This window comes from Artemia sp. Qi Xiang Cuo, chromosome 12, assembly GCF_049724085.1.
Source record: "Artemia sp. Qi Xiang Cuo chromosome 12, ASM4972408v1, whole genome shotgun sequence".
NCBI lineage: Eukaryota > Metazoa > Arthropoda > Branchiopoda > Anostraca > Artemiidae > Artemia > Artemia sp. Qi Xiang Cuo.
Window position 1 is genome coordinate 912431 of NC_142805.1, and position 23451 is coordinate 935881.

The 23451-nt window shown below is 35.4% G+C and overlaps 1 protein-coding gene across 1 annotated transcript in view; it reads right to left on the reverse strand.

The window, feature by feature from the left end:
• The window catches only part of LOC148945644 (vitellogenin-like), a 145152-nt gene that overhangs the window by 118543 nt on the left and 3158 nt on the right, over positions 1 to 23451 (reverse strand). Inside the window, exons 2-3 of the mRNA XM_089098230.1 lie at positions 10700 to 10866; positions 1056 to 1214 (exon numbers count right to left, since the gene is read on the reverse strand). Coding sequence (XP_088954356.1) covers positions 1056 to 1214; positions 10700 to 10866 — 326 coding nt within the window. The remainder of the gene's footprint in view (positions 1 to 1055; positions 1215 to 10699; positions 10867 to 23451) is intronic.

Genomic DNA, 23451 nt, shown 5'->3' on the forward strand with positions numbered 1-23451 from the left:
CAAAAGTAAATTACTCTGTTCACTTTTATCTTTAGAAGCGTTCTAATAAATAAAATTGAGCAATAGATATAAACCCTAAGGTTATTTGTTGCTCCAAGTGGACTTGTAAGATGAATGGTGATATTTATATTTTTGGGGAGAGTAAAAGAATTTTCTTAGAAAGCGGGGATTTCGTTAACGTTTTTTACAATTCTTACCCATTTCAGCCTTGGCTGCGTTGTTAGTAAAACACATAATCCTAGGTACTTCATTGAGAATAAGAGATTTCCCCACAGATGATGTACTGCAAAGGGTCAGCATTAAATCTCTTGATAAATTTGTCACCATAATGAAGGTCGTGATAATATAGCTGTTGCTTAAACTCACAATCCTATATATTGATAGGTTTGTCAGCATAGTGAAGGTTGTGATAAAATAGCTGTTGTTTAAACGCACAAACCTATCTCTTTATAGAAGTGTGAGGACAGTGAAGGTCATGATAAAATAGCTGTTGTTTAAACGCGCATACCTATCTTTTGATAGATTTGTCAGCACAATAAAGGTCGTGATAAAATAGCTGTTGCTTAAACGCACAATCTTATCTCTTGATAGATTTGTCAGCACAGTGACGGTCGTGATAAAATAGCTGCTGCTTAAACGCACAAACCTATCATACACAAGTGTAAAAAGCAAAAGAGTTCAAAAAATCTTGGACATAAGATAGCTGATAGAAAATCTGTCAGAAACCAGCTATGTGGAGTCTTTATCTATTTTAGTTGATTATATTGCACTATTGAATTTGACAAGTAATAATAGAATTGGTGAACTTTGTCTTTCAATTTGGGGGATCGAATCGTCGTCCCCGTTGTTCCAAGGCATGGCCTTATCTACTCAACTACCACGAGGTAAAATATTAATTTGACTAGTGAATGGTCAATTTTCAACTATTGGAAAGTCCAGAAAAATTTAAAGAAACTTCACTTAGGAGAATCATAACTGTTTTTTTTTGTATATAATTCAAATATCTCCTTTTTAGCTGCCAAACTTGATCAAAAACAAAGTAAAGTAATACATACCGTCCCGTCTTTAATACGAACTTGAAAAGGTCTTTCGATTGCCTCATTTTCTGAAATTGCCAGCTTCACAGATTGTTTTTCGAGATTGTAGTCAGCATTGTAAATATCAGTCGAATCACCAACAAATTTGGGAACAGAAGAAGCAGACACCTGATTTAACTGTGAAAATAAAGATACATTTTCTAAATAGAAAGATCTCGTATTTCTTCTGTTCATATCATGTAAATTTTTAATTAACTAATTTGAATTTAACAAACTACTGTGAAACCATTTTTCTCAGTAGCAGGATCCTTTCACCAGAAAAGCACCCTAAAATTTTCCTCTTTTACTATTAGTGAGCTACATGCTAGTTATCAAACGGTTCGTTATGATAAACTGTAAATAGGGAGCGATGTGGCTCAATAGTAACCAAAACTCTAAGAAACCAATTCTTGAAAACAATAAATACATCAAAATAATCAATTTTGATACTTTTCAAAATATGAAAAATTCATCAAATTTAACGTAACCCATCAAAAGTTAAGTGCCTGAGAAAATTTGCCCAATCCTTGAAAAGAGGAGAAACATATCCAACTTATCAAGTAATCTTAATGAAAATGACATCATCAGATTCAGCATACCTAAAACCATGCTGTAGGCTAGAGGTTTCAAGCTCCTATGTACAAAAATGTGGAATTTTTCATTTTTTGCCGGAAAAAAAGGTCTCGGATGCGTGTTTGTTTTATATATATATATATATATATATATATATATATATATATATATATATATATATATATATATACACACATATATATATATATATATATATATATATATATATATATATATATATATATATATATATATATATATATATATATATATATATATATATATATATATATATATATATATATATATATATATATTATATATATATATATATATATATATATATATATATATATATATATATATATATATATATATATATATATATATATATATATATATATATATATATATATATATATATATATATATATATATATATATATATATATATATATATATATATGTATATATTATTTTTTGCTAGGGGTGATCGTATCGAATCAGTGATCGTAGAAGATCGGGAGAGGGCTCTTTTGGTAGGAAATCAAAAGTTCAAGTGCCCTTTCTAAGTGAGTAAATATATTAGAGATCCACCAGCCTCCCTCCCATGCTCATTTTTGCCCCAAAGTCACCCCATCCAAATTTTTAGAACATTTTAAGCATGTTAAAAAATATAGTAACCATATCTTATTCAAAGGATATTTTTTAAAACGTTATATTTTTATATTTTTAAAACGTTATATTAAAACGTTATTCAAAGGATATTTTTCTGGTGGAGGGGCTGGGGCTAAGTTGGAGGATCTTTTCATGGAAGAATAGTTTGCGGGGGAAGAAAATTTTGTATTGAGGAGGAACCAGGCTTTGCAGAATTATTTAAAAAATTTCAGAAATTAAATAAAAAAATATCAACTGAAAGTAAGAAGCAACATTAAAACCTAAAACGAACAGAAATTATTACCTAAATGAGGGTGGTCGCCCTCTCCTCAATACTTCACTCTTTACACTAAAGTTTTTCTTAGCACTTTTAAAAGAACTTATTATCCAAATTTAACGGCCCTAATGATTCAGGAGTAATACTTAAATAGCTGGAACACAAAATAAAACCTTAGCATAAAGAGCAAGGCATCAAACGGCTGGTGGTAACGAACCGATAGTAAGGCGTAATGTGGCCCAATAGTGACCGAAACTCTAAAAAACAGAATTTTCCTATCAATAGATGTATAAAAAGAATCGACTTATTATGTTGTTAATTAACAAAAAACTTTTTCCACAAAATAAGTTTTTTAAAGATAAGTAAAGAACTGCATTAAACCAAAATGAGCAGAAATAAAATCAAATAATCTACTAAGCTTCAAACTACCACAAATCAGCATCTATAAATAAATCAAACCTAAAACGAACAGAAACTACAATAAATGACCAATGAGTCAAACTAAAACGAGCACACATTAACATGAGTAGGGCTCAAAACCCCTATGCCTTCCCAAGGCCAGAACATAATATTCACTTTACTGAAAAAAAACAACCAATAAATGTGCATTGTCAGTTTAGTATACATATGCTGATATTTATTCATTAAAATGGTAAAAGTATTTGATTTATTAAATTTATAAAAGTGAAAACATTTAAAAAAAATTATCAGTAAAGTGCAAATTATTTTCTGGCCTTGGGAAGGGCTTGGGGTTTTGAGCCCTACTTATTTATTGTAATTTCTGTTCGTTTTGGGTTTCATTTATTTATCGATGCTGACCTGTGGTAGTTTTACGCTTGGTAGATTATTTCATTTTATTTTTGCTCAATTTTGGTTTAATGGAGTTCATTACTTTTCTTTGAAAAACTCATTTTGTGGAAAAAGTTTTTTCTAATTAATTTCTGTTCGTTTTATATTGAGATAGTCTTTTCAGGAAAAAAGAAAATAATGGTTTAAATCTCTTTGGCTTTTCTTAAGAATTTATAGTTCGACCTGCTTTTTGTAAAATGGAGAAAATTTTTCAACAATTTTTAACAAAATACACCCTTTTAAAAATCTGGACAAAATAGTAGTGTTTAATTTAGTCTTACATCTCCTCTAGTTTACCTGAAATAGAAAACCTGATATCATTCGCAAAAAAAAAACAAAAAACTATCTATGCTCTTTGACAGCTTGGATACACTCACAATATTTTGATTTGGTTAAATTTTAAGAGCAGAAGTTGCAGTAGAAGTAGCCCCGAAAGTTTGAACATAATATCCTCAGTCGTTCTTGGAATACTGCTGAGATGCCTTATCGGCAATTAGCATTAACACAGTGCATTTTGATTTAATCTTAAGGCAACATTTAGTTTTTATATGACCACGCTTTTTATATAGGCCTTATATGCCCCCAGGGCATAATTTACAACCATAGCCCTGAGGGCTGGGGTTGGGATTTGTCATCCTCAGAGACAAAATTTCTGGAAGTTTCAACTACGTTGGACAAAATGGCTATCTCAAAATTTTGATTGGAAGTGTTTTAGGAAATAATGGGCGTGGGGGAGGGTGCTATTTGCCCTCTGATTACTTTTGACTAATGAAAAGTGCACTAGTCCTCACAATTACCAATTGAATGAGCCTTTTTCAAAGTTTCAACGACAACGCTTTCTATAAGAACCTTATATGCCCCAAGGGCATAAATTACAACCCTTGTCCTGAGGCCTTTGGGGGAGGAGGGGGGGGGGGGGTGGTCATCTTCAAAGACATAGTTTCGAGACTTTTCAACTACGTTGAACAAAATGGCTATATAAAAATTTGATTGGAAGTGTTTGGAGAAATGATGGGCGTGGAGGGCCATTCGCCATCCGATTACTTTCTACTATCAAAAGGGGCAATAGCCCTCTCAATTTCCAATCGAATGAGCTCCTTTTAAAGTTTCTACGGCAACACTTTCTATAAGATCCTTAGATGTCCCCAGGGCATGACTTACAACCTTCATCCTAAGGGCTGTAGCAGGGTTGTCTTCCTCAAAGACATAATTTCCGGACCTTTCAACTGCGTTGAACAAAATGGCAATCTCAAAATTTTGATTGGATGTGTTTGGAGATAGGGCGATTGTGGGAGGGTGTTAGTTGCCCCCCAATCACTTTTGACTATTGAAAAAGGGCACAAGCCTTTTCAATTTCCAACTGAATGAGCCCTTTTGTAAGTTTCTATGACAACTCGTTCGATACCAAGTGCCCTGGTCTAAGACAAAAAAATAATAATAATAACAAATATATTGTGCCAGCATCGTTCTTAACTTAGGCAGTGCTATTGTGCTGCCTATGATTCCAAATATATAAGATTCATTAAGTTTAGTAATACCATCGAAAGCTACGAGCCTGAAAAAATTTGCTAGATTTTCAAAGAAAAAAAGGGAGACACCCCGTGAAAGTAAGAGAATATTAACGAAAATCACACGATCAGATTCCGTGTAACCGAGAACCCTATTATAGAAGTTTCAAGCTCCCATTTGCAAAAATGTACCATTTTCTATTTTTTGTCAGAAGAAAGATCATAGATACGCGTTTATTTGTGTTTTCTTTAGGGGTCACCACATCAAACCAATAGTCCTAGAATATCAGATATGGGCTCATTCAAATGAAAATTAAAAGTTCTAGTACCCTTTTTAAGTGACTAAATAGATTGGAGGGCAACGTGCCCATATCCCACCTACCTTTTTTCCCAAATGTTATTTGACCAAAATTCTGAGATACCCATTTTGTTCAGCATAGTTGAAAAGCCCTGTAACTATGTGTTTGAGGATAACAAACGCCCCATAGTCTCTGGGGAAATGTTTGTAAGTCATAAAATTTACCCATAGTTTACGTATAGTAAATCTTATTGGGAAGTATAAAGACATTTCTGGGGGAGGGGGAGAATTCTCTGCAAGGGATATTTTCTATGGGGATAATTGTCTGTGGGAGGGAGGTTCCTGGGGGTTGACTTTTCAAGGGAAATTGTCAGGATTTCTAAACAAAATTATTTTTATTTGTCTTGCTTTCTCTTTGCTGACTCAGTTTTACCATTGGAGATATTAAGGGGAATTGTCTGGGGGAAATATTTATTGGGCTGAAAGTGTCTAGAGAAACTTTTCGTAGGTGTAAAGATTTTTCATCGGAAATATTCTCTATGGGAGAGTTTTCAATAGGATAAATTCTCCACAGGGAATTTCCTGCTGGAGCCCTTTATACTAGGGGGTGAAGGGGGGAGTATCAATGGAGGGGGGGTTTTGGTAGGATTTTTAAACTATAATTAATAAAAGTATTTTTCAAATGAAAGTGTGCTTTAAAAAAAATTTCAGCTGCAATCGTCCGCAAGGAACTGTCCGGGGGTAAATTCAAGCTAGAATGGAATTGTTTTGGGGGAATTTTCCTGGTAAAGAGGGATATATTTTATGTGGGAAAACTTTAGATGGAGGGATATACCTTAAGGAGAAGGAAATATCCCTGGAGGGTGGAGGGAGCCAGATTTCCTTGCATTGTATAAAAAAGATCATATATTAAATAAAAACAGGTTCTTTCAACTGAAAGTGAGAAGTAACATCAAAACTTAAAACGAACATATATTATTATGTATATGAAGAGGGTTAGCCCCTTCTCAAATCATTGCTTCGGGGGAAATTTTACACGAGGGAAACATTTCCAAAATTAATAAGTAAATTTCGTTTTAATTTTCAAATACGTTGAGCCAAATTTGAACCTTCATTAGTTGAAAAAACGTTCAGTAATTAAATAAAAAAAATATTTTTTTTTAACTGGAAGTAACGAGCGACTTTAAAACTTAAAACGAACAGATATTATTCCGTATATGAAAGGGGTTGTTCCCTCTACAATACCTCGCTCATTACGCTAAAGTTTGACTTATTGTCACAACTCTACTTTTTAAAGTAATAAATATTTTACCGTGAAGAGCGGGGCGCTGAGGAGGGGACAGCCCCTTTCATATATAGAATAATTTCTCTTTGTTCTATCTTTTAATGTCACTCCTTTCTTTCAGTTAAAATATTTCTTATAGGAAATTGAATTGAGCTTAAAGTATTAAGCTGAAACTTCAAGGCAACTATAGGAGCGTTGGATGATTTCCCCCCAACCACATATTGCACTCCCGGCCGAAGTCATCAAATCAGGATATTGGTACCTGCACAACGCTAATCATTGGTCAGCTTGTGAAAATTGTCAGTTGAGACATTTCTACAGTAATTTATCAAAAAGTTCGTGGTAACGAACTGTAAGTAAGGAGCGACCCGGCTCAATAGTAACTGAAACTCTAGAAGGATGGAATTTTTGCTACCAATAGATACATCAAAAGAATCAAACTTCATATGCTGATTTCAAATATATAAGTTTCATCGAGTTTAGTGCTTACGCATCAAAAGTTACGAGCCTGAGAAAATTTGGCTTATATTCGAAAAAAGGATGAAATAACCTCTAAAAATCATAGAATCTTAATGAAAATCATTATCAGATTCAGCGTATCAGAGAACCCTACTGTAGAAGTTTCAAGCTCCTATCTGCAAAAACGTGGAATTTTACATTTTTTGCCAGAAGAAAGATCACGGATGCGTGTTTATTTGTTTGTTTGTTTGTTTTTTTGTTTTTTTCCCCAGGGGTGATCGTATCAAACCAGTAGTCCTAGAATATCGCGGGAGGGCTCATTGGAACGGAAATTAAAAGTTCTAGTGCCCTTTTTAAGTGACCAAAAAAATGGAGGGCAACTAGGGCCCCTCCCACGCTCATTGTTTTCCTAAAGTCACCCGATCAATAATTTTGAGAATAAGCCATTTTGTTCAACATGGTCAAAAATATGATAAAAATGTCTTTTAGGATGACTTGATCCCCCAAAGTCCCCAGGGGGAGGGCTGAAATTTATGAACTTTACTCAATGTTAACATATAGTATTGGTTATTGGGATGTATACAGACTTTTTCAGAGGGGATTTTTTCTGGTAGGTGGGGGAAGGAGAGGGTCGGGGACTATATGGAAGGATCTTTCCATGAAGGACGTTTTCATGGGGGAAGGGAAATTGCCATGAAGGGGGCGCCGGACTTGCCAGCATTATTTATTGGTTATTGGGAAGTATACAACCATTTTCAGGAAGGATTTTTTCTGGAGGGGGGGGGGGGCTATAGGAGGGGATTACTATGGAGAAAATTTACGTGGAGGATGTTTCTGTGGGGTACGGGACCTTTCTCTGCAGGGGGCGCCGGATTTCCAAGCATTATTTAAGAAACTATCAGAAGTTAAATAAAAAAAACAAGTTTTTTCAACTGAAATGTAAGAAGGAATATTAGAACTTAAAACGAACAGAAATTATAACGTATGTGAGGGGGTTCTCCCCCAAGTCAATAACACACTCTTTAAGCTACAGTTTTTTTTTATTGCTTTAAAAATATCTATATATTATAATTAAAAGGCCTTTTTGATTCAGGGGTTTGTGAATAATAAATTTTTTTTACTTTTAACGTAAAGAGCGTGGTATTGACTAAGGGGAGAACCCCTTCATATAAGTAATAACATATACGTAATAAAAAAAAACAATAAAAAAACAAGCGATACGGCTCAATAGTAATCGAAACTTTTAAAAACGAAATTTTGATGTCAATAAATGTATCAAAAGAATGTGTTTATAATGCTGATCCTAAATATATAAATTTTATTAAGTTTAGTATTACTCATCAAAGGCTACGAGCCTGAGAAAATTTACTCGATTTTTTAAAGAGGGGGAAACATCCCCTACAAGTGAAAGAATTTTAATGAAAATCACACCGTCAGATTCAGCGTATCAGAAAACCCTATTACATAGGTTTCAAGCTCATATCTGCAAAAATCTGCAACTTTGTATTTTTTGCCAGAAGAAAAATATACGAATATAGAAGTTAGTTACGTAAGTTAATTTGTAAAGACATCCATTTAGCAAAAGAAAAGTAAAATTTTTATGCAAATAAAAGCTGCGTTAACTAAAAAAGATCAGAAATTAAATAAAAAAACAAGTTTTTTAAACTGAAAGTAAGGACCGACATTAAAACTTAAAACGAACAGAAATTATTCCGTATATGAAAGGGGCTGTCCCCTCCTCTACGCCACGCTCTTTACGCAAAAGTTTGACTCTTACTCACAAATTTATTTTCTAAAACAATTAAAAAATTTAGCGTAAAGAGCGAGGGGTTGAGGCGGGGACAGCCCCTTTCATATACAGAATAATTTCTGTTCCTTTTATGTTTTGATGTCGCTCCTTACTTTCAGATTAAAAAAATTGTTTTTTTTATTTAATAGGAAATTGAATTGAGCTTAAAGTATTAAGCTGAAACTTCAAGGCAACTATAGGAGCGTTGGATGATTTCCCCCCAACCACATATTGCACTCCCGACCGAAGTCATCAAATCAGGATATTGGTACCTGCACAACGCTAATCATTGGTCAGCTTGTGAAAATTGTCAGTTGAGACATTTCTACAGTAATTTATCAAAAAGTTCGTGGTAACGAACTGTAAGTAAGGAGCGACCCGGCTCAATAGTAACTGAAACTCTAAAGGATGGAATTTTTCATCGAAAGTTTTTTGATAAGTTTCATCGAGTTTAGTCTTACGTATCAAAAGTTGGGCGCCTGAGAAAATTTGCCTTATTTTCAAAAAAAGAAGAAACAACCTCTAAAAATTATAGAACTTTAATGAAAATCACATCATCAGATTCAGCGTATCAGAGAACCCTACTATAGAAGTTTCAAGCTCCTATCTGCAAAAATGTGGAATTTTGTGTTTTTTGCCAGAAAAAAGATCACGAATGCTTGTTTATTTTATTTATTTATTTTGCCAGGGGTGATTGTATCTATCCAGTAGTCCTACAATACTACGAGAGAGCTCACTCAAACGGAATTAAAATATCTAGTGCCCATTTTCAGTGACCAAAAAATTGGAGGGCAACTTGGGCCCCTCCCATGCTCATTGTTTTCCTGAAGTGACCCAATCAGTGACCCAGAGAAAAAGCCATTTTGTTCAGCATAATCGAAAATATAATAAACATGTCTTTGAGGACTGACTTAATCCCCAACTGTTCCCTGGGGAAGGGACCCGGGGAAGATCTTTCCATGGAGGATGTTTCTTAGGGGGAAGGGACATTTCTACGAAGGTGACGCCAGATTTCCCAGCATTATTTAAAAGACGATCAGAAATTAAACAAAATAAACAAGTTTTTTCAACTGAAAGCAAGGAGCAATATTAATAATTGAAACAAACAGAAATTATTAGATATATCAGGGGGTTCGCCCCTTTGTCAAAACCTGGCTCTTTACGGTAAAGTTTTCTTTTAGTTCTTTCAAAAGAGCTATTTATTATAATTAACCGCCTTTGTGATTCAGGGGTTTAGAACTTCGAACAAAATTGTAACTTTAGCGTCTAGAGCGAGGTACTGACTACGGGGGAACTCCCCAATATACGCAATAAAAACATGCAAATATAGAAGTTCGTTACGTAACTTACGTCAGGACAAAATTTCGATAAAGCCATTTAGCCAAAAAAAGTAAAAATTATATCCAAATTTTGTTTAATTATTCATGTACGGTGAGCCAAAATCAAAGCTGCATTAATTCAAAAACGTTCAGAAATTGAATGACAGAAAATTAACAAGTTCCTCAACTGAAAGTAGGGAGCGACATTAAAACTTAAAATGAACAGAAATTATTCCGTATTTCCCCTCCTCAACACCTTGCGCTTTAAGCTAAAGTTTGACTGTTTCTCACAACTCTAATTTTTTAAACAATAACATACTTCAGCGTAAAGAGCGAGGTTTTTTTTCATTTAATTCAACTTGAAATAGCTGATTGATTATTAAGCCGCATGAAAGTGAGCCAACCTAAATTTTTTGTTTTGACAACCTAAATTTTTAGCAGAAACTTTTATAAGAAAGTTCTTGGCAGAAATTTTTATGAACTATTGTTGTTATCGATGATTATAAAAATTAATGATTTGACATTTTTTCTTCAATTTATGAAATTGAAAATTCTTTATTCATTTTGTTGTTTTACACTAATTACTCTGAGGTAATAAAATTTACTCACTCTAATAGCTAGTGTTGATTCATCAATAGCTTGAGCAACAAGAACTCCTTTGACTTGTACCACAGCAAATTGATTGCCCAAACCCCGTATAGTTGCGACGGATCTTCCCGTGTAGCTGTACTCTAGCTCTTGCCCTACTTTCCATCCAGAAGAAAAGCTCAGAGCTCCTAAAATTCAAAAGAAAATAACTTTTTGTCAAGCACATTTCAGCAATGGAAATGACGCTAGTCCATCACCATAATTTTGGCAGTGTAAAGATATTCTATTTTGATAGACTAAAAAGACAGATGAATACTTCACTGAAACTCACAAACATGCCCATCCGCTTGTGGCTGTATTCTCACTCCCCCTTGAGGTTCATCCCCAAAGGTTTCTTTAAAGTAAAGCACTTGAGAAGGGCCAATAATTGGCAGAGTTGACGACCTTTATTTGATTTGATCCTCAGACAATCTATCCTAAGACATTAAGTTCCCCAATCTATCCAAATAATTCCTTGATATTGCAGATGTTTCGACCAAAGACTAAGGGTAACTTATAAGAATGGGAAGTGAAAATAGCATCGACAAAAAACTATCAACGCCATCTAATTTTTTGATACCCTTGGCATTTGTAAGCTTTGTTATCCTTTACCTGACAGGAAGTGAAATCAGAAATTTATTATTGCCTTGATTTTCCCAAATACACCAATGAGTTTCTTATTCGTATTACTACACTGAAAGGAAGTCTTTTGTCGCCAAACATTAGATGATGTTAGTAGATTTACGTCGTCACTAGTGTCAGTTCTCACTCTTATAAATTAACAATGCTGTTTTGTTTTGACGCTCGATACAAAAAACAAAAAAATTTCTCACATTTGGCAATTTCGATCAAGGCAAGTTGTTGAGAGAAGAAGATGAATTCTTGAGTTCATGTGTATTAGCTACGAAGGTCAACCATTTCTTATACATACAGTATTTTCTATTAGAAAATGTATGGAAATTCTTTGAAAGAGGGGTTGGGAATTGCTGCCGGGAGGGATATTAAAAAGAAGATTTTTGTTGGAAAGAAAGTCTCAAGGAGAACTTTACTTGGGAAAACCCCAAGGGTGTAGCTCCATTATTTATATTGGGAAGGGGGGGAAGAAGGTCTTGCCCCCCTGCCAAAGAAGTTGAGCAGCTTTCACTGTTAAGTTGAGCTGCTTTCACTGTCTTCACTTTCTGTTATTATACTACAATAAGAAGACGTAGATGGTAATCAAATCCTATCCTCTTTCAATACTTTCTTCTTCTTGTTCCCCTATACATTACTTTTCCAAGTTAGTTTTGAGCCAATGAAAGAAAGCAAGGACCTCTACCCTTATAGTTTGTTATAACCAAGTAAAACTGATAAAATTATATTTTTAACAATGTTATGTAAAATATCAAAGTTGAGAGTGGGAAAAAACTGTTTTTTACGGAACTTGTTAAGGAACTAAAGGTTTGACCATCTTAGTGGCTCTTCTTACAGGGCTTCACTGTAGTCGTGGTTGTGACTACGACTACGACTTGGCAAAATATCTCCTTATATACGGGTTTCAGTGTCTCAGTCCCTGGCGGAATAATAGTTCAATTTGGATCAACTCTTACATCGCTGCGCCTACAGACGTGCTTATTCTGGATTAATAATTTACAGAATAATACATGCAGCATCCAAGCTGTTCCGATCTTGGGACCACATTTAAATACACACTTCCACTTGATTAGGAGGGGGGACAGCAAGGGGTTAAAATGTAAAGACAGCCCGTTTCTTCCTTAAGTTTTCAATTGGATATTTTTTCTCAAGTGATAACGAAGAAAAGTTACTATTTAGCAGAGATATTATTCGGTTAAATTCAAAAACAATACAGAGGACATATAAACAAGGCACATGCATCAAACAAACACAAATTAAGTGGTGGATTGGGCTGTTACTAAGGCTTAGAGCAACGAGCTGCTGCAGACGAGTAGTGTACTGTAAACAAGCTTTGCAAATTACTGTACTGTATAGCTAAACAGCTGTGAGACTAAACCTAACATTTTAACTACGCACTATTTTAAACAGCTTTTTCAAAAAGATCTCTGTGATGGGGTATACATTTATGGAAAGGAGGAGGAGGTACGGGATATTTCTTAAGTCTAAAATTCCTTTCTCCATGTGAAGCTCGGTCTCCTAGTGCTGAATTTTAAAACTGATAACAATTGATAGAGAGTATGGGGTGGTATCCCTCAGATGTGAGCAAAAATTTCTAAATTTTGAGAAAAACATGGATATACGTATTGCTTGGATTCACTTTATCCTGCTTGCCACAGACATTTTGTATAGAATACTGATACAGAGATAGAAGTCACACAAGTAGCCGTGGTGCTACGTGAAATGCGACTAATAACCGTAATAATCCTGAGTACATTTACGTCAATTCAGTTTTTGGAACCGGTTAAAAAAATATTTAGAAAAGCAAAAAAAGCAAGAAGTTAGCACGATATTGTATATAGAGGCATTTCTACCTTTATGCGCTAGTATGTGAATCCAAAACGCAAGGAATAGGACGTTATCAGCGCTTGTTAGCTGTTTAAATTATAAATAAGAGAATTCGGAGCTATATTCGAGTTTCGATTTAAATATTGAAAGTAAAAAATTAAAACAATTAAATTATTCCGGGACCTACCCCCCCCCCCCTTTCTAACATATATGACTAAACTACAACCGATTTGACCTATCTAGCTACATTACGAACATTATTATAAGAAGCACTAAGTAATACTTTCTTTTTCGATGATTTCTTTCTCATGTTTTCAATGCAAAAGATTCTTGTTTTCAATGATTTTGAAAACAATGATTTTGTTTGTAAGTGATTTCATTTCTGTTCTATTTGTCGATATAGAGGGTGTATTCATTTCTATTTTTGAAACTTTTAAAACAAGAAAATCCTGCCTTGAACTGACAGATTTTAGGAAGTAAAAGGCCCTAAACTATCAGGAGAACACATTTGAGCTGAGCAAACGAGACGAAACAGGGAGTACAGTACAATTTCCGCAATTTTACCATTAACCAGATTCACCTATTTACTGGATGATAAGGTTTCGAAAGTGGTATATTTGTATAAATAATAATGTGGAACATATTAGAAAGTGTAATGGACCCCTGTTTTTCTTGTTTTTTCCAAAAATTCGTTGTAACGAACTGTAAACAAGGAGCGACCCGGCTCAATAGTAACCGAAACTCTAAGAAACGGAATTTTGATACCAGTATATAAATCAAAAGAATTGAATTTTAATGCTGATTTCAAATATATAAGTTTCATCAAGTTTACTTATACTCAGCAAAAACTACGAGCCTGAAAAAATTTGCCTTATTTTCGAAAAAAACTGGAAACGCCCCTGATAAACTCTTAATGAAAATCAAACCATCAGATTTAGCGTAACAGAAAATCCTACTGTGGATTTTTCAAGCTGCTATCTGCAAAAATGTGGAATTTTGTATTTTTTGCCCAAAGAAAGATCACGGATGCGTGTTTATTTGTTTTGTTTGTTCTTTGTTTTTTTTTTCCAGGGGTGATCATATCGATACAGTAGTCCTAGAAAATTGAGAAAAGGTTCATTCGAACGAAAATTAGAGGTTCTAGTGCCCTTTTTAAGTTACCAAAAAACTGCAGGGCGAATTGGCCCCCTCCCACGCTCACAGTCAAAAATCTAATAAATATATATTTGAGGATGACTGAATCCACCACAGTTTCCAGGGGAAGGGCTTGTTACGGAAATAGGAATTTTGGATACAACGGTTGGATTTGGTAAAAGCGATTGACTAAGTTTTTGATTTTTTCGGACTTGGATAGGCCCGCAAAATTTGATAACAAAATAACCAACATCGAAGGACCGACGTGATAGACAAATACAAATAGAAGCACATATGCACATTTACAGCCAAATAGACTGAACAATATACGGTAAGAAATAATTAGTCTATATTAGAGCTTCGTTCTCTGCATCTTTACCAAACTAATATAGCTGATTATGCCATGTATCATGTCTTCAATGAACACACAGACTACAAGTTTCGCTATAGTGTATCTGCATGTTAAGTTGATTTGATTTTTTGGATGATTTTGTGTATATTGTATCATATTTTCTTAGCTTACTCATAGCAGAAGCATGAATTCAAAATAAAACTTTGAACTAATGATTAATTGGTGTTTTTTCTCAACTTAAAAGATATTATTATATAATGAAACAGCCAAGTTATTTGAGCTTAGCCTTAAAATATCTTATTTATTTCATTTTATATTTTTTGGGGGGGGGGGAGGGGAGTTGAGATGGCTTTTGAAGATCCTAGGTGGGCAGCCGCCTTTGCTCCATGGCAAATCTCGTCCCTGACCTCTAGCTTAGTATTGCTTTATTCTCTTCTATAGTAAAAACTTTTCTAAGTAAAAAGTTAAGCATAAAAGAACAATTCACCATAAATAGAACAAATACTTATGTTTTTACAGCATATCATAGTTTGTTAATTTATGTTCATCAAGAGTAGGATAAACATATTGCAATGCACTTTCAAAAATATAAGTAACCATACAGAGCATGAAAATTCTGTCTTCTGATAGAAATATAAATAGTTTGTCTATATATGTTGACTTCTGGCATACCCAGCTAAAGTTTATTTTCCATAAAAAAAAACTAAGTCAACAATGTATAGTATTTTAGCCATTTACTTGATAGACAAGCTAAAGAGGAAAAGCTGCCACATAAGAACAAAAGAATAGGGCAAAGCAGAGAAAAATAGATGTGCCAACATTTGAGTGAGAGCAGGGAAAATTTGTTCTATTTTATTTTAAATTCAATTGAAAATTTAGCTGTTTCAGGCAGCTAAGGTATTCTAAAGTTTTACCAGATCATGTTCTGCTCTCATCTGAATTCAGGCTTTTCCCTGCTATACCTCCTATACCAAATGGCCAAAAATGTTGGAGAGGCGGCGTGCCCCCTACCACCCAGGGTTGCCAGCTTTTTAGTCCATGAATGTGTCCCTGAGCATCCAAAAATTGTCATTTTTGGTAAAAATGTGTCATTCTTGAAGTCTCAAAAACTGAAGGTTCATTTTTTTGCCACTTGCAGTGTTGAACAAAAGACGCATTGCAAACCTCTTTCAAAGCTGTCAGTTAATATCAAATATTATGAAAACAAAAGAATCCATGTAAAACTTCCATTTAAACTGACTAAGTGTGAAAGCACAAAGGTATAAAAACCTGTAAACAGTAAAATATTTTCAATTTAATATAAACTGACAAATAATCAGCATTAATACGCGCAAATAATTATCATTAGTATTAAACATAAACTGAGTGCTCCTTTAAGCCTGTACAAACTTGAATCTAGCAGTGAAACATTCAATAAACAGCAATTCTCTGGTCGTTGTTATGATTGGCCTTTCCTTTTCAGGTAGAGAAAAATAGTTCTGTAAGAATGGAGGATGAGTTTTACAGAATGGAGGATGAGTTGGTGACAGTGATACTGATGATGAAAAAGAAAGAAGATCTAGGCCGGTGACAAAACCTGGAAGTTTTTCCAAGACTGTTCAAAAGAAGTGCGAACAAAAGTACAAAGTGACATGGGAAAAGGAGACTCAGTTTTTGGAATGGCTTGGTGGAGGGGCCAATCTGTCTGATGCACCATCAGACTCTATTGCAGAATGCAAGTATAGCACAACTACAATAAATATTGGTAGCCAAGGAAAAGTTGCTTTGATTCAGCACATGAAGGGCTAGAAATACAAAGAAATTGGGGAGAATTTTTGAAATCAAGAATATTGAAGCCTATTGGAACACTTTTTTTTATAAATCCCTAGAGGACAAGGTTCTGGAAACAGGGACAAAAATAGGAGAGTTTCTGGTTGCCAACAATTTGTGTTTTTAGATGTCAGACAAACTTATCCATCTCTTCAAGTCCCTACCTGGGAAGGATGTCCTAAACCGTGTGAAAGCAGGAAATCAAAAACTCACATGTATTGTTCGACAGGGATTGTACCCTACTATCAGCAAAAGCTGTTAAATGACCTCAAAGCCTCCACGTTCTCGATTATTATCAACAAAACAACGGACAATACTGTTTGCAAACAGCTAGCTATTTGTGTGAGTTCTGTAGGCAAGAAACTTGAGACAAATGTAGATGTCCTAGACATTGTCAGTTGTCCTGATGGGACAGCTGAAGGCGTGTTCTGGAGTCTTGACACTTGTCTGCAATCACTAAAGGATGTTGGTGTTGATCTTAGGAACTGGGTAGGCTTATATGCCGGTACAACAAATACAATGATGGGCATCAACAACAGTGTGGCAACAAAAATAAAGCAAAGTATGATTGGATCATTGTTATCAAATGCTAATGCCATTTGTGTCACCTCTGTGCTCAATATGCTTCGAAGATTTTACCGAAAAGTTCGGAGGATCTTTGCCTCACCTTGACAAGTCATATCCGTACCCGCCCAAAAAGAATGGACAAGTTGCAAGAGCACAGAAGGGCCGCTGAAGAGTAAGAGATGAAGTTTTAAGCCCTAGCTCCCACTAGATGGCTTTCCATGCAACAAACTGTGACAAGCATACTGAAAGCACGGGATACCATAGACGTTTATTTGCAAGAACTTGCTGAACAAGACACGACTCCTGGCAATGAACAGACATTTCTGACACTGAAGAATCTATACCAAAGGATTCCTTTCAAATTTGTTTACTATGCTTTGGGTGTATTCAATGATTTTAATACTCTGTACCAGGCAGATTCGCCACGATTTTACTTGCTTAAAAGAGAAGTACTAGAAGTTGTGAAGAGCCTTTGTCACAATTTCATGGTAAAATATTATGTGAAACAAATTAACTCTGTTTAGTGTGTGAACCTTAAAAGAGAAAAATTCTTCCTACCCGCCTCTAAGGTTTACCTAGAATTAGAAGCGACCACCCGTCTATTTTCCTTACAAAGAAAAGACACAAAGTTGGCGGAGAAATGCAACAGCATCAAGGATATTGCCCAGAAATTTTAAATTGAAGCTTTGTCCCAGCTAGTCTACCGGTTTCCATTTTATCACAATATTTACAACTTTGTAAACATTATAGACCCAAATATCACATCGGATGATGATATTCCATCGTTGCGGCTTTTTTGCAAACAGTTTATGTACCCCTCGTGGGCTTTTGGGCTGGTTGACAAAGAGTGGTGCGCATTGACGCTGCTTAGTCCAGACGACAGTTTGCTTTATGGTGAAAACCCGATTGATTTTTGGAACTGGGTGGCGTCCATCAAGACGCCAAGTGGAGTGCTTAAGCTCACTAGCATTTTTCATGTAATTCGGTTTATTTTTGGACGTCCCTGCTCAATTTTCGTTGTGGAAAGACTTTACAGTGTTCTGAAAACAGTAAAAAATGAAAAGAGGAATGGGCTCAAAAACGTAATTTTGGCTGCGACGATGTCTTTCAAGTATAGGATGAAGCGTAAAGGCCTCCCTACTTTTACCGAGAGTTGAAAGAAAAAAATAAAGCCCGTGAAAACGAATGTGACTGCGTCCGAATGCGTCGCTTTTTTAAGCATGGGGAAATACGGTGGGAATGGTGACGACAACGATGACTCGGAGTGTTAATCTTAGTATTTTGGTGTTTTCTCTTAAATCTCATTATTTGGTAATTTTCATTAAATTTTTCTGAATACAGTTTAAAGTGCGTCTACATTCAGCATTGTCTGGAAAACTGGGAGGCAGGTAGTAATCTGCACTAGTTAAAATCGAATAATTCAAAACATCAAAATGTAGGCGCTGTTCTTAAATAAAGCTTCAAGTGATTCATTTTTGCTACTATACCCTGCTTCAAATTAACAACTCAATATAATAAAAGTCAAAACATAAATAATGCGTGAAAAAGTGACTGGTTGGATGTCATTCAACCCAATCCTTTGTAACAATCATAGGCAGCGCACTAGCGCTGCCAAAGTAAAGAACGATGTTGGCACAATGTGTTTTTTTTCTCCATACCCGGGCACTTCGTATCGACGGAGTCGTCGTAGAAACTTCGAAAAGGGCTCATTCTTTTGGAATTTGGTGGGGCTTGTGCCCTTTTTATTCGGCCAAAGTGATTGGGGGGGGGCAACACCCCCCCCCCCGCCCATCCTTCCCCCAAACACATCCAATAAAATTTTGAGATAGATATTTTTTTCAGCGTAGTTGATTTCCCGATAGAAAATATGTTTTTGAGGAGGACACTCCCCCACAACCCTCAGGGCAAGGGTTTCAAGTTGTGCCCTGGGGACAAATAAGGTTTTTATAGAAGGTGTTGTCGTAGAAACTTCAAAACAGGCTCATTCGATTGGAAATTCAAAGAGCTAGTACCCTTTTAAATAATAGAAAGTTATTGGAGGGAAACTAGCCCCCCCCCACGCCTATCATTCCCCCAAACACATCCAATCAACATTTTGAGATAGCCGTTTTGTTCAGCGTAGTTGATTTTCAGATAGAAAATATGTTTTTGAGGAGGACACTCCCCCACAACCGTCAGGGCAAGGGTTTTAAGATATGCCCTGGGGGCAAATAAGGTTTTTATAGGTGTTGTCGTAGAAATTGCAAAACAGGTTCATTCGATTGGAAATTCAAAGGGCTCGTGACCTTTTTAATAGTCGAAAGTGATTGGAGGGCAAATACCCCCCCCCCACGCCCATCCTTCCCTCAAACACATCGAATCAAATTTTGAGATAGCCATTTTGTTCAGCGTAGTTGTTTTCCAGATAGAAAATATGTTTTTGAGGAGAACACTCCTCCACAACCATCAGGGCAAGGTTTTTAAGTTATGACATGGGGGCATATAAGGTTTTTATAGAAGGCGTATTCGTAGAAACTTCAAAACAGGCTCATTCGATTGGAAATTCAAAGGGCTAGTGAACTTTTTAATAGTTGAAAGTGATTGGAGGGCAACTAGTCCCCCCCCAGGCCCTTCATTCCCCCAAACACATTCAATCAAAATTTTGAGATAGCCATTTTGTTCAGCGTAGTTGATTTCCCGATAGAAAATATGTTTTTGAGGAGGACACTCCCCCAAAACCCTCAGGGCAAGGAATTCAAGTTATGCCCTGGGGGCATATAAGGTTTTTATTGAAGGCGTTGTCGTAGAAACTTCAAAACAGGCTCATTATATTAGAAATTCAAAGAGCTAGTACACTTTTTAATAGTAGAAAGTTATTGGATGGAAACTAGCCCCCCCACGCCCATCATTCCCCCAAACACATCCAATCACCATTTTGAGTTAGCCTGTTTGTTCAGCGTAGTTTATTTCCAGATATAAAATATGTTTTTGAGGAGGACACTCCCCCGCAATCCTCAGGGCAAGGGTTTTAAGTTATGCCCTGGGGGCATATAAGGTTTCTATAGAAGGCGTTGTCGTAGAAACTTCAAAATAGGCTCATTAAATTGGAAATTCAAAGGGCTTGTACCCTTTTTAATAGTCGAAAGTGATTGGAGGGCAACTACCCCCCCCCCCCTCCACGCCCATCATTTCCCAAAACGCATCCAATACACATAGTGGGATAACCACTGTGAACACTGTATTTGTTTTCAAGATAAGAAATATATTTTTGAAGAAGACAATCCCCCAACATCCACAGGATCCGGGGGTTTTATTATACCCTGGGGTCATCTAGTGTTTTTAAAAAACGCGTTCCCATAGAAAATTCAAAACAGGCTCATTTGATTGGAAATTCAAAGAGCTAGTACCATTTGTAATAGTAGAAATTGGTTGGAGGGCAACTAGCCCCCCCCCCCGCCCATCCTTCCCCCCAACACATCCAATCAAAATTTTGAGACAGCCATTTTTTTCAGCGTAGTTGATTTCCAGATAAAAATTATATTTTTGAGGAGGACAATCCCCACAACCATCAGGGCAAGGTTTTTAAGTTATGACATGGGGGCATATAAGGTTTTTATAGAAGGCGTTGTTGTAGAAACTTCAAAACAGGCTCATTCGATTGGAAATTCAAAGGGCTAGTACCCTTTTCAATAGTCGAAAGTGATTGGAAGGCAACTAGCCCCCCCCCACGCCCTTCATTCCCCCAAACAAATTCAATCAAAATTTTGAGATAGCCATTTTGTTCAGCGTAGTTGATTTCCAGATAGTAACTATGTTTTTGAGGGGGACACTCCCCCACATCCCTCAGGACAAGGGTTTTAAGTTATGCCCTGGGGGTATATAAGGTTTTTAAAGAAGGTGTTGTCGTGAAAACTTCAATAAAAGCTCATTTCACTGGAAATTCAAGGTGCTAGTGCCCTTTTTAATAGTCGGAAGTGATAGGAGGGCAACTAGCCCCCCCCACCCCTCATTCCCCCCAACACATCCAAAAAAAGTTTTGAGATAGCTATTTTGTTCAGGGTAGTTAATTTCCAGATATAAAACATATTTTTGGGGAGGACAATCCCCAACAACCCTCAGGGCAAGGATTATAAGTTATACCCTGGGGGCATATAAGGTTTTTATTGAAATCTTTGTCGTAGAAACTTGAAAAAGGGCTCATTTGATTTGAAATTCAAAGGACTAGTACCACCTTTTCCCCAAACACATCCAATCAAAATTTTTAGATAGCCATTTTATTCAACGTAGTTGAAGGTTTTGGAAATTAGGTCTTTAAGGATGACAACTCCTCCCCCCAGAGCCCTCAGGGCAAGGGTTGTAAGTTATGCCCTGGGGGCATATAAAGTTTTAATTGAAAGGGTTGTCGTAGAAACTTCAAAAGGGCTCATTCAATTGGAAATCGAAAGGGCTAGTGCCTTTTTTAATAGTTGAAAGTGATTGGATAGTGACTAACGCCTCTCTTATTGTTAATGACAATTCCCAATAAGGCATCTCAGCAGTATCCCAAGAACGACTGAGGGTATTATGTTCAAACTTTAGGAGCTACTTCTGCTGTTAAAATTTAATCAAGTCAAAATAGCGTAAGTGTATCCAAGCTATCAAAGAAAGTAAACAGATTTTTTTGCTAATGTCATCGAGTTTTCCATTTCAGACCTACTAGAGTTGGTATGAAACTAAATTAAACAGTACTATTTGTGCCCAGATTTTTAAAAGGGTGTATGTTGTTAAAAGTTGCTCAAAAAAATTTCTCCAGCATACAAATAGCAGGCCAAACTATAAATTCTGAAAAAACGAAAAGATTTAAAGTATTATTTTCTTCTTCCCTGAAATGACTATGTCAATATAAAACGAACAGAGATTAATTAAAAAAACTATTTCCATAAAATAAGTTTTTCAAAGAAAAGTAAAGAACTCTATTAAACAAAAAATGAGCAAAAAAAATCAAATAATCTACCAAGCGTGAAACTACCACAAATCATCATCGATAAATAAATGAAACCCAGAAAGAACAGAAATTACAATAAATAACCGAGTCAAACTCAAAACGAGCAGAAATAACATAAGTTGGGCTCAAAACCCCCTTGCCTTCCCAAGGCCAGAACATAATTGGCACTTTACTGAAAAAAAAACAAATGAATGTGCATTATCGGTTTAATATACATATACTGATATTTAGTAATCAAAATGTTAATATTATTTGATTTATTAAAGTTATAAAAGTAAAAACATTTATATTTTTTTCAGTACAGTATTTTTTTAAACATTTTTATATATTCATGATGATTTTTGGTAGTTTCACGCTTGGTAGGTTATTTGATTTTATTTTTGCTAATTTTTTGTTTAATGGAGTTCTTTACTTTTCTTTGAAAAACTTATTTTTTTGATTTTTTTTTTAATTAATTCAAATAAAAACGAGGGTGTTGCAAAAGAAGTAACAGAGGAGGAAAAAATCATGGCAAAGAAAAACAAATAAATGAAATATGTTCATATGGTCCAGAATCTGAGATCTGGACCCGGAATCTATAAATCAAAACCGAATTTAATTAGTCGAAAAATAAAACGTATTGTTTTAAACGACAAAGAAGATATTTTGTTAAACGTAAAAGGTCCTGAGTTGCGAAAAAAGTCGCCTTGAACAAATACTATTAAAATTCAGTCTACTAAGGCTTTACTTGTAACTTGGAAAGAAGTCAGAAAATGGGAAAACTTTTAGGGATTTGGGTATTTAAAATAGAGATTTCTAGGGATTTTCCCCCAGCCACTTGGGGACTGAAAAAATTTGAAGTAGAAACACTGATAATATAGCGTAAGAATCAATTTTGTTAACATTCCTGTTCAAATAGTAAGTACGACAACATACTTACTTCAGGATTGTGTTCTACTATAATTCTACTATTTTTTTCGAGCTAAAATACTTTTTTCCCACATTAGTAGAATGAAAGCACTGATATAGACGATTTCACGAGGAATATTTTTCTGGTGGGGAGGGGGTCGGCGGGGATGGGGGTTACGTGGGAGGATCTTTCCATGGAGGATGTTTTCTTGGGGGAAGGGACATCTATATGAAGGGGTGCCGGATTTTCCAGCATTATTTAAAAAATTATAAGAAACTATATAAAAAAACAAGTTTTTTCAAGTGAAAGCAAGGAGCAACATTAAAACTTAGAACGAACAGAAATACGAGAGTGGAGGGGATTTTCTGATTGAACCTTCTCTCTCAATTTCTCAACATTCCATTCATGTATTTTACTCGTCTGGCTTTTGACTGCATCTTCCAGATTTTCAGAAATTTCATCTTTGGCGTCCACTTCACACCTCCGTCATTCATATTTTAATATTTTCTGTACTTTTCTTACATTCTTTTTATTTTTATATGATCTATCTTTCATATATTACC